The sequence below is a fragment of the Hemitrygon akajei genome, chromosome 13, assembly GCF_048418815.1.
Source record: "Hemitrygon akajei chromosome 13, sHemAka1.3, whole genome shotgun sequence".
NCBI classification, from domain to species: Eukaryota; Metazoa; Chordata; class Chondrichthyes; order Myliobatiformes; family Dasyatidae; genus Hemitrygon; species Hemitrygon akajei.
This window is the reverse complement of record NC_133136.1, coordinates 65,326,268-65,337,845: the sequence shown is the minus strand read 5'-3', so window position 1 is coordinate 65,337,845 and position 11,578 is coordinate 65,326,268. Positions and strand designations below refer to the sequence as shown.

The 11,578-nt window shown below is 39.6% G+C and overlaps 1 protein-coding gene across 8 annotated transcripts in view; it reads left to right on the top strand.

Moving 5' to 3' along the window:
• The first annotated feature begins 626 nt into the window (after nt 1-626).
• The window catches only part of LOC140737957 (Krueppel-like factor 3), an 83,758-nt gene continuing 72,806 nt past the window's right edge, over nt 627-11,578 (top strand). For 2 of the 8 annotated variants that reach the window (XM_073064840.1, XM_073064843.1), the window contains exons 1-2: nt 651-763; nt 10,324-10,372. Coding sequence is in view for 1 of the 8 variants with exons in the window: in XM_073064837.1 (XP_072920938.1) it covers nt 9,230-9,274; nt 10,324-10,372 (94 nt within the window). In the remaining 7 variants the exon portion in view is untranslated. Of the gene's footprint in view, nt 764-9,193; nt 9,275-10,012; nt 10,197-10,323; nt 10,373-11,578 lie in introns of those variants that run through there. The other 6 variants (XM_073064839.1, XM_073064842.1, XM_073064837.1 and 3 more) reach the window with 5 other exon arrangements.

Here is an 11,578-nt window from a genome sequence, read left to right as displayed (position 1 = left end):
ACAAGTTCAGAAAGAGCTGATTCACACAGCTGTCTATGGAATGGACGGCTAGTGAGAAGCACAATCCCACCCATTACATCTTGGTTCCTGACTTCAACCTTCTGGGCTGAACCATGCTAAGCCTGCAATGTTTGCTTTGTTGGCAATCTTCTAGTCAGGCTTTGCTCAAAATTCTTGGCAGTTCTCCATCAATGGCTTCAGTCTTTTAAAAAGGCATTTCTGCAAAACCTCAATAGCCTCTCACTGAACCTGCTGGCTTAATGCTTCTTTGCACTTTCTGGCTCAAACAGGATTTAAAAGCACAAAAGGGAGACTACTGACCACTTTCATTGCTTTTCACTTTCTTAAGACACATTTTAGTGCTAAAAAGAAATCTCTGGTTTGACAGATACACTGAAGACATCCTCTGCTGCAGAGCAAAGCAGTTTTTGAGATTTTATTCAGAGTAAGTTGACACTATGAGACACCAAGTTAATCCATCCAGTTCTTGGTATGAAGTTTATATTGTTTACTAGTGAGAGAAGAGTATCTGGAGATTCTGAGCAATGGTAAGAGTAGAGTCCAGAGGTTTTATAACTCCACCCTTCCCAGTCTAAGCCCGCCCTAGATATCAGTGATCATGTGATTGGAGTAAGGTATTGGCAGTGTTCAGGGCAGTAGGATTCACATTACATGCACATTCTCAAAGGGGGAGAGAGAGAGAGCAGTGTGTGTGAATTAAAACCAAGGACTACACTTAGAGGAATTTACTAAGCTGAAACAAGTAAGTTTTTGTTTAATTATCTGATACCTAACCATATTGTTTTAGTATTAAGTGCATACATGGTATAGGAGTGTTTTGATATGCACAAGTGGTAGTTCAACTAATGTTGGAGAGGCTAATCAGAAAGCTTGTGTAGAAGTTATTCCTAATTCCTGCTTTGCTCAGCTGTAGCAGTTTTCTCCCTGCCTGTACGTCTATTCCCCCTTTCTTGTGCCTCTTTTGCACTTGTCTCCCTTTCTCAAACTTCCATCATTCTACTTCCATTTTAAGTTTTTTTTTAGATGACCCTAGTTTGTTACCGGTGTTTTAAACTCACTGCACAATGTTTTAAACTCTGTGTTGTTTACTCATCTGTTGCTGCTCTAAGTCACTTCCTTTTTCTCAGATACAGTCCTGTCAGCGTACATCCAGAAGGAGAAAGAAGCCAGTTTAACAGATTACCTGAACTGGCTCAGAACACATTTATTTCTTATAACAAAAAGGAGTCCAAAAGAATAATATACTGATTTTGTTCATCGACCAAAACAGTGTTAATTAAACCCTCGTGCTGAAAATGCCAACTCTTTTGTCTTATGCCACTGTAAATGAGTGAGACCTGGGATTAAATTAATAACCAGTAACAGTTTTTGCCCTGCCATTTGAACCAAAGAAGGATATAGTTGCTCTCTGATCATTTAAAAATATTTAGCCAGAAACAAAGTACGGCTGGTGAAAGTGAGCAGGGCAAAACAAAATAAAGTGCAATGTGCTGTTGTGTGAAATGGGTCCTGGAGATCTCTTTACTTTGTGCACTCGTTGTGAAGAAGGGCTTGGATCAGAATACTTTATAAGAGCTTCGGAGGCCAATGAAAGAGATGTGGTCTTGATTACTAATGTCAAAACTCTGTGGCTGATCTAAAAGTAATAAGGAGGTGGTCTCCGCCTTTTTCTAAACATGCATTCCTAACATTGTGTTTTTAAATGTTCTGTGAATTCTTTCTAACATGGACAAGGCGAAAATGTTGTAGCTTTTGATTGATTCTTGTCTTGTATTGGAAAATCTTCCTTTGTGACAGGGACCTCTCTAGATTTTTTTCCAAAAATCTGTCTATCCACATGGAAATGGAAATATTTTAGATGCTGAGGCAACTCAGGTGTGATCTGTGATGTTATAGATATTATATAGTTTGGTTCCATAGAAAAACTTCATTGGACCTATTTGTTTTCTGTACCAACTACTAGACAAACCACATTTGTATGTTATCATATTGATCCACTGAATTCCGTGCAGTGACCTTGCATATCTACAGCTGCAAAACTGTTTTAGTGCTATGAAAATTATATGAAAGAAAGGTCTTTGTTTGATAACATTTATGAAAGGACCATGGCCATTGTACAAAGTAGTTGATAGCATTTTTCTTGTATTGGACTTGGGTCTTTCTATGCAGGATTCTGCCAGACACATTTTACACAGACCTGCCCTTCTAATACAGATTTTATGAATTTTCTTTTGAGTTTAACAAAAGACTATTAAACCACCACTTTAATTTTCACATCCGTGTAATGCTACAGGACAATCCTTTTTTTTAAATGAAATAACTTAATTTTCTAACCATTTTCTTTTACTGATGGCCCTACCTGTGAACTGTCCCTTGATTACTACGTGTTAGATTGGAATTAAGCAGGTAGATGGTTCACATAAAACTTCTGCAGTAAATTACTTTTCTTGGAATATGTCATTCCCTAAACCAATGCTTATGTACCACAGTTAGGTTGAGGTTTATAAAATACAAGACAAGATCTGGCGGTGGACTGTACCAGTGTTACTATCCGGCCAAAGTGGCTGTTGGAAAGTTTCATTCTCTTTGTTGTGTCTGACCTAGGAAGGAAATGGGAATCAGCAAAGTTCTCTTGTTCAAATTCCTCACTATAAATTGTGTGATTGTGTTTGTGCCTTGTACTAATTCTGCCTGCTTTGACTTCATACCTCATATCCGAGTATACCTTTGCTGGTGGGAGTTGCAGAACATCTTGGCGGTGAGGAATTATCATATCAGTGAACTGTACACACCAAATGGCTGAGGGCCAGAATGATATTTAATGATTCAGTGGAAGGGAGTGGAAGTTAGAAAGGCAGGGCTGAGAGGGTGTAGGAATACTAATTATGGACAGGGTTAGAACATACAAACTTTCCGTCCTACCACAAGGAATACTCACACACCATTGGACAAATCAGAGGTAATTTCTCATCTACTGTTTGGGGTCTCTTCCCCCTGTGTGGATGTTGCATGTCCTGCTTTAAGTGTTTGAGACTCCCACTGAAATCTGATAAGTGCCATTGTGCAGGAGGTATGGGAGAAACATGCAGGCGAAGGAAGAGCAGGTAGGAGGTCATCACAGCAGTGATTATAATTGCTAATTACAATCCTCCTTTCCAAACTTTGCCACTTCATTTTATTTTTACTTGTATCCTCTCTGATCAATTTCAGGTGCAGCACCATAATCACAAAGCAACATAGATGACCCTCTAGGTATGAGCCTGAACCATGTAAGCAGGGATCTCTTTCAAGTCATATTTCTCTCACTGCTGCCCCCTGCATGTCCATGCTTTCTTCTTTCCCATGACACACAAAGACCAGCAACAGTTGCTGCACAGGATTGAACGCTACGGCCATGTCAGTGAGTGTTCTGACCTGCCCGCAGAGCAGTGAAACCGCTCAAGTTATTAAAGATGGGCAATGGGTCAGTAAATCAGAACATAATCATTCCATACATGTATTAGATCATTGGTCTTGCCAAAGTCCTTAGATCTTTGGAACCTCCGATACGCATTATCGCCACATCAATAGGATATTTCTATTTGAATTTAACTATGGAAAAGAACACTTTTCTTATTCACAATACACGGATCCTCAGGATGAGTCTCATCACGCAGTATCACCTCTGCAGAACAATTAACTTTTCAACAATATGAACAGCATGGTTGAGTGTGATGTGTCTTTCTAAAGGATTCTGATTAATAATGCTGACCTACCACAAGAAAAGTAATCATTGACAACGATTTTATGTAATTTGTTTTATTATAATTTTGCTCCAAAATTGGATATAGTCTCATTTAATGTTTTGCAAGCTGACATTTTGTTAGAATTATTTTGATCTTGATTCATGTTTTCTGATAATAAAGTCTTTAGGTCGGATAGTAAAAGGAAAGTATCTTGAGGACTTGATCACATGATGGTGTTGCTAAATCAAGCACCAGCAAAGGATTATATGTTACAAATAAAAGTAAATCTTTCTTTTGCTTCATTTTAATTGCTTCATCGTTGTCAGAACTTGGGTATGAATTTAAGATCTCTCCCTAAGTTACTTTGGTCTCCACCTTTCTCTTCTCCTTTAAGAAAACTTGATCTAAAACCCCCCTGCAGCATGATGTCAAATTGCATTTGTTTACTCATTTTCTTTGTTAAAGATGCAAGGTAAATGCATGTTGTTGCTCCTGCATTGTAGTTCAGCATTTTCAACGGTGAAACTCTAAATGTTCTAAAGTACAAAAATTCAAAGTAAATTTATTATCAAAGCACATATGTGTCACCATATACAACCCTGAGAATCATTTTTTGTGGGCAATCACATTAAATACAAGAAATACTAAAAATCAATATAAGACCACACCCAGCAGGATGGACCACAACCAACATGCACAAAAACAGCAAACTGTGCAAATACAAAATGAAAGAGCAAAAAACTAAATAATAGTAAATAAATAAATAGATTGAGAATGTGAGATGAAGAGTCCTTGAAAGTAAATCCATAGGTTGTGGGATTAGTTCAGTAATGGGGTGAGTGAAGTTGACTGAAGTTACCCCCTCAGGTTTAAAAGCCTGATGGTTGAATGGTAATAACTGTTCCTGAGCTGGTGTTGAGAGTCCTGAGACTCCTGTACCTCCTTTCTGATGGCAGCAGTGAGAAGAGAGCATGACCTGGGTGACGAGGGTCCCTGATGATGGATGCTGCTTTCCTGCGACATCGGTCCATGTAGATGTGCTCAATAGAGGGCAGGGCTGGGATGGACTGGACCGTATCCAATACGTTTAAGGACATTGGTGTTTGCATACTAGGCTATGATGCAGCCTGTCAATATACTTTCCACCACACATCTATAGAAGTTTGTCGAAGTTTTCGATGTTATGCCGAATCTTTGTCAACTTCTAAGGAAGTTGAGGGACTATCATGCTTTCTTCATAATTGGACTTGTATGCTGGGCCCAGGACCGGTCCTCCAAAATGATGACACTGAGGAATTTAAAGTTGCTGACCCTCTCCTCCTCTGGTCCTCCGATGAACATCGAATTTGGTATGAACATCAAATTCTCCAACTTCTGATAATTCCCTCTCTCTCCCTTCCCTCATCCCACTTTCACTCTGTTTCCTCTTCTAGCTGCCTATCACCTCTCTCATGATTCTGCCTTATCCTACTACCCATAGTGCTTTCCCCTTACATTCCTTCTTCACCTCTCCTGCCTATGCCCTCCCTGCTTCCCCTCCCCCACCCCTTGATCTTTCCTCTGGTTGGTTTTTCCACCCTCCCCCCACCTTCTTTATGGAGCCCCTGCCCCCTCCTTCTTCAGTCCTGATGAAGGGTCTCGGCCCGAAACGTTGACTGCTCATTTCAACGGATGCTGCCCGACCTGCTGAGTTCATCCAGCTTGTTTTTATGTGTTGATTTGACCACAGCATCTGCAGTATACTTTGCGTTTAGTAAGCACACACCTTGTGGTGCACCTGTGCCGTTGGAGATTGTGGAGGAGATGTTGTTGCCAATCTGACTTTGATGATAATTTCTTATAACAGCGCTCCATGTAGATGATCTCAATGGTGGGGAGGGCTTGACACCCTTCACGGTCTAGGCCGTATCCACTACTTTTTGCAAGGCTATAATTATGCAGAGCACCCAGTGGAGACCCACTCGCCCACGGGAAGGACGTACAAACATCTTATGGACAGCAAAAACAGAATTGAAATTGAACTACAAAGTCCTGAGCTGTAATAGCATCACACTAACTGCTATGCTACCAAGGCACCTTTATGGTACTGTGATGTACCGCGGATTATGGTCACCATGTGGTTGATGAGTCTAAGCAAAATAACAGTTCAGCATGGATTTGATGGGCCAAAGGGCCAGCTTCTTAACAACTTTTGACTCAAGATGCTGTTAAAGTTTTGGGCTATGTACTTCAGTGTGATTGCTTTTTGGCTTCTAGTCCAGCTTTCTAATCCTGTGCTTTATTCCACTGTTTCGAATTATTTGAACCAAGACATGACTGAAAATTTAAACACTGCCACTCAACAAAAAAAAGAATCATTTGCAGGCAGTAATCTGTATTGATAGTACTTTCGCTGGGTGCCGTGGGTGTGTTCAACATTTGCCAATAGTCCAGTCCTGTTGTCTCCCATGTTATTAACCCCGTAATTCCCAGAGTGCAAATCAGAGCCAAGCTTGCATCTGTAGAATCTAACAATTGAGAATCAAACAACTTTCAAAGAGGGAGAAGCATGACTGTGAGTAAATGCAAGAGCGATGTTATATTCCAACAGAGACTCTTATGGAATAAGTACTGCACCCACACCTGGGCCATAACCCTCTACGCCTATGGTACGCCACTGTATTATGAGGGCCCCACAGTAGCATAGCGGTTAGCGCGAGGTGTCACAGTTTACGCTGACTGTAAGAAATGTGCATGTTCTTCCCGGGTTTCCTCCGGGTACTTCACCGTCCTTCCACACTCCATAGACATACCAGTTATTAGGTTAATTGTTCAATGTAAATTGTCCTGTGATTAGGCTGGTGTTGAATAGGTGGCTTGCTGGGCGGTGTAACTTGTTGGGCCAGAAGGGCCTGTTCTGCACTGTATCTTTAAATAAGTAAATACCTCGCCCATCTATATCTTTTCCAAATTTCCTCTGAAATTGAACCCACATCCACCACTTCTACTGACAGCTTGTTCCACACTTGAACTGCTCTCTAAGTGAAGAAATTCGCCCTGAAATATTTCACCTTTCACCCTTAACCAATCTCAGTGAGGAGCCTGCTTACATTTACCTTGTCTATACTCATAGTTTGGTATACCTCTATCAAATTCTCCTTTGAATCATAGACTGTAATTATTTCTTATTTTATTACCCATTTGTGGGGCTTATTGGGTTCCCATGACTTTTCTCCTATTAGTGTTGTAGTCAGCAGAAGAGTTTGGTCTTTTGACTGTCATCTTGTACATGCACAGAAAGCCTGCAGGTACTGCTGCCTTAAAGCAGTCAGTCCTCACTTGATCTGGTGTTTTGCTATGTAGCAATTTTTTATAAAGGAGTCCAAAGTCTAATTCAATATTTCCTGCAGGAAAATATCAGGGATATGTGGTGGTGGGGCAGGGATTGGACAGATCAGTTTGAAAGTTAGCACGACCTTGATCTTTCACCCCCGAATGCAGTGACTGCTTAGTTTCTCTCAGATGGGCAGTGTACCAGGTCCGCTGCTCAATAAATCCCCAGCTCTCTGCTTCTGTTAGCAAGTTTTTCCAGCAGCTGGCCAAGTAAAACTCCATGGAGTGGGATATGCTTTGAGCAACAGGAGTCAGCTTTTAGACGAGGTGATCTGACAACAGTTAAAATTTTTCCAATAATGGCCTGCTTGAAAGAAATCTGATATTTGTATGGTTAATATACTTAAGTAAAAATAGTGGGAAAACAATGTCCTGTGTCTGACAGTTATCAAGCAGTAATTTCTTTAGATATCAAGTTACAACATTCAGTGTCATCCAGTTACAGCATTAAGGGTTAGCTCGGTCCACTCAATTCTAATAGCCAGTTATATTGTACAAGAAACTCTCCCCTTGCTAAGCAACCTTATGCCTCAAACAGCAAAAACAAACCTTCCCTGCAAACCTACAGAACCACACCCAAAAATAAAAATATCTTGATACATTGCTGTACCCAAAATTCTAACGTGTTCTTTATGTTCTGCATTGAAGTGTCTGGATGGAAAGTATTTCAAGCACCACTGCTTTGGAGATAGTTGAAAAAGTAGATAACAAAATCCTTTTCTGTACAAAATAAAATCTAAGTGAGACTATAGATATCCAAGAAAAGCTGACTGAGAGCAAGGTATTGGAAAAAATGGCTTAAACAACAGATTTATTAAATAGTAATAGTTTAGTGGTTTGCACATCGCTTAACAGCACTAGCGAGCACTAATCAGGGTTCATTTCCTGCTGCTACTTGTCAGGAGATTGTACGTTCACCCTGTGACTGCGTTAGTTTACACCGGGTGCTCCATATCCCTCACCCCCACCGACATTCCAAAGACATGCGGTTAGGGTTAGTCAGTTGCAGGCATGCTACAGTACGTTGGCACCAGGAGCATGGCGAAGCTTGCGGGATGCCAAAAACAATTCCTTTCTGACTTGATTTGATGTAAATACAGTAATGCATTTCGCTGTATGTTTCCACAGTTTGATGTTCATGTGCCAAATAAAGCTAATCGAATCTATCTAAGTCGGTAGGAAAAGTTACATGACCCACTGAAAACTTTATTATGCATGAGCTAAGGATACAGCTTCGGTAGAGCAATAAATATTGAATGAGTGGTGTTCTGTCAGTTACCCTTGTTTGTACTCTTAGGCATTATACACTTTAAAAGATACTTAAATACTTCATTGACAAAAATCATATTTAACACAATCTGGTTCCCTCTACAGGTCAAATTCAAAATAGTTGTGGAGGTAACCATCCATGAACACAAAAGTTATCACTTAATTCAGATCTTTTGAAACAAAATGAAGATTTTCTCCTTCTGAGAACAAGTTATGTTTTATAGCTGGGGTTAATTTGAACTGGTTCACAATGAATATATGACATTGCCATAAAGAAAGAAATACAAGGTTGATACAGTGTTGTTGTGTTAGTTTGCCTGCACTGGGCTTTCAGAATACCATTTTAGGAGCATGTGCAACATATTTTATTGCTGTTACCAGCTCTAAGGGCATGACTGGGAAGACTGGCAGCAGGCTGAAGGAGATAGCTAGATATTATAAAGTTGATGTAGTGGGGAAAGTGCACGGTATTCCCTGCCAGCCTACGTAAACTCTTTGTTCTGCTTAGGCTTCCGGCATCGTTAATGGATCATATTAAGTTCAGGTGGTCCGAACCCATAAAGTGATTTTAAAGTTATGTAAAGTTTATGTTAACTCTTTGCAGTGTTGCTTTGTACCTGTCACAACTTACTGCAGTAGAACTTTTGTTGGCAAGTGAAGGAAGCAACTACAATAAGTAGTGGGTGTGAGTGCTAATAACAAAGAACCTAATGTATTGTAGTGATAGAAATGTGGATAGAGCTTATCAGCACTTAAAACTAATACTCCCATATTTGTGTTTTTGTGCATATCCTGCCCTCAATCAGTGGCCACACTTCAGAAATAGTTGGCTCTGAGATGCTATGGGATTCCATGAAAAGGCCATGAAACATGCCATAAAAATTCAGGTCTGTGTAGAAGCAGATATTTCAAATACTTACTAACATAAGGATAAATTTTGACTTTAAGTATCTGTAACTTAAAGGCTTTAACTAACAATTTTGGAGAAATGAGAAGTGGATACTGGGAATTTCATAAGTTTCATAAATAGTTTTAATAAATACCTGATTGTTTTCTGCATCCCTAAATTCACGCCAGCATTGCTTACTGGCACCATAAGCTAAATTTTTTTTTTACCTAGTGAGTAAAGGGATTCATTCACTCCCAGGAACTGTAGGCAAGGTTTAACTGAACTCTATCAACTGAAAGAAAATTTGTTTTCTTGACTGGACACATTTTCCCATTTGGAATCACATGTGCAAGCAGTACCAAACTCCACAAGCAGGTTATAGCTGAAATTACAATTTAAAAGAATCATTCTAACCAAAGAACACTCGTCGATGTCAGTCAGTATGAATGGCAAGCAGCCAATGATCATTTCCTCAAAACTCCCTGACCCAAACTGGCCCAGCTGCCCATGTAAATAAGACTGTTTAGAATGTATAAATGCCTCTCCCTGGTTTCACTCCGCCTCAGCCAGCCAGAGCAGTTTCCTGCTCTTTGTTTCAAGGCTGAGGTTTGCGTCATGCATTCCAAGTGCTATTTCAATGTTCTTTCCTGTTTAGGTTGTTTTCTTCTAGAGGAGCTGAAGCCCTGTCCCTGCCCTAACCCAACCCCCGGCCCCTCCCTTCCCCCCAGAGTCATTCATTATCTGTTGACACATTGTGTACAGATGGTCACTACTCCCTGGTCGCCTCCTGTCTGGAAAAATGAAACCTTGCACCCAGATAAAAGTTGGAGATTGATTTATGCTGGTTGATCAAGCAATACTTTACAATTATCTTCTTTCTGACTGGGTGCTGAGACGAATGAAGGAAGTACCCAGTTGTTGTAAGTTAGACATTGTGCCTGTGAGGAATTGGTGGAGTGATAGTCATATTGTTAAATTTTAAGTAAGTCTTTCTGCTGCATTGCAATTTAAATTTTTAACATTTTCTTGCTTGTTTCTTTTGCCCAGAAACAATTTTTTGACCAAAAAAGGAGCATAAACTGCGGAAAGATACAAAGTAAGTGTTTGGTTGTGATTTAGGTGACAAGTTTTATTGCAGGGGGTGGATTGTGGTTCTTGTCCATTGGCCAGTAATATATTCAACTTGAGGATTTTTATTTAGTTTGTGATATTTAAGCTCTCAAAGTATAAATTCTGCTTTGCAGAAACAAATCTGAATATATTCACAAGGTTTATCCCTTGGTTGTGTTGGGTGTTAACACAAATGACAAATTTCACTGTGTGTTTCGATGTACATGTGATAAATAAATGAGAATCTGAATCTGATTGGTATAAAAGTTTATAGGTATCACTGGCAATCAGCTACTGGACTGTCCCTAATTCCATGAGTTTACACCAGTGGTTCCCAACGTGGGGCATACACCCCACAGGGGGGTAATTTGATTTTTAAGGGGGGCAATTCGAGAATGAGTTATTAACAGTGAATTTTTTCTAGTAAGTCTGTGTGAGTATGAGTGTGTGTGCGAGTTAATACATATGTGTATATACAGTATGCATACATAAAAATATTTGTGTGTATGTACATGTGTAATTGCGTATGTACTGTATATATAGTGTATCACCATCATTACAACCATCAAATGGCTTTCATAATTAAATTAATGAATTGACTGATGTAGGAAGGAACGAATGAACAAGTCCAAACGCGTAAGAAACTCGTACGAGGTCGCGCCAATGCTGCTTTTTGCAGTAGCTTTCGGTTCTTGGTGGTGTGAAGGTGTGTACATTGCGTCATCTCTTTTAAACGGTGTATCTGTCTTTGTATGCTGTAGAAACGAATCGGCATTGTTTTATTTATTTATTATTATTATTATTTTAATATCACTTAATGTTCTTTTTTTTTACAATTTCTTAGTAATTTCTTCCTCAGAACTTTAACAGTCCTTTGGTTCTTTTATTTTTCTCTTTCATGAATGCCATGTTCTTTGGAAGCTTGTTTAAACCAAGTTAATGGTCTTTTAGGCTTCCTCCAGGTGAATAGGAGTTCACTTTTTGAATAATAAGAATTATATATCACCACAGGGGGCATCAGGATTTTAGAGGTTATTAGGTGGGGCATGGCCAAAAAAAGGTTGGGAACCACTGGTTTACACCATAAGAGTTGGTAACATAATTGTATCCTAGTATATCTAAGGTGAACAAACTATATGTCTATTTATGGCAAGCATGGGCTCTCTGGGAAGATACTAGATCACAAATGTAT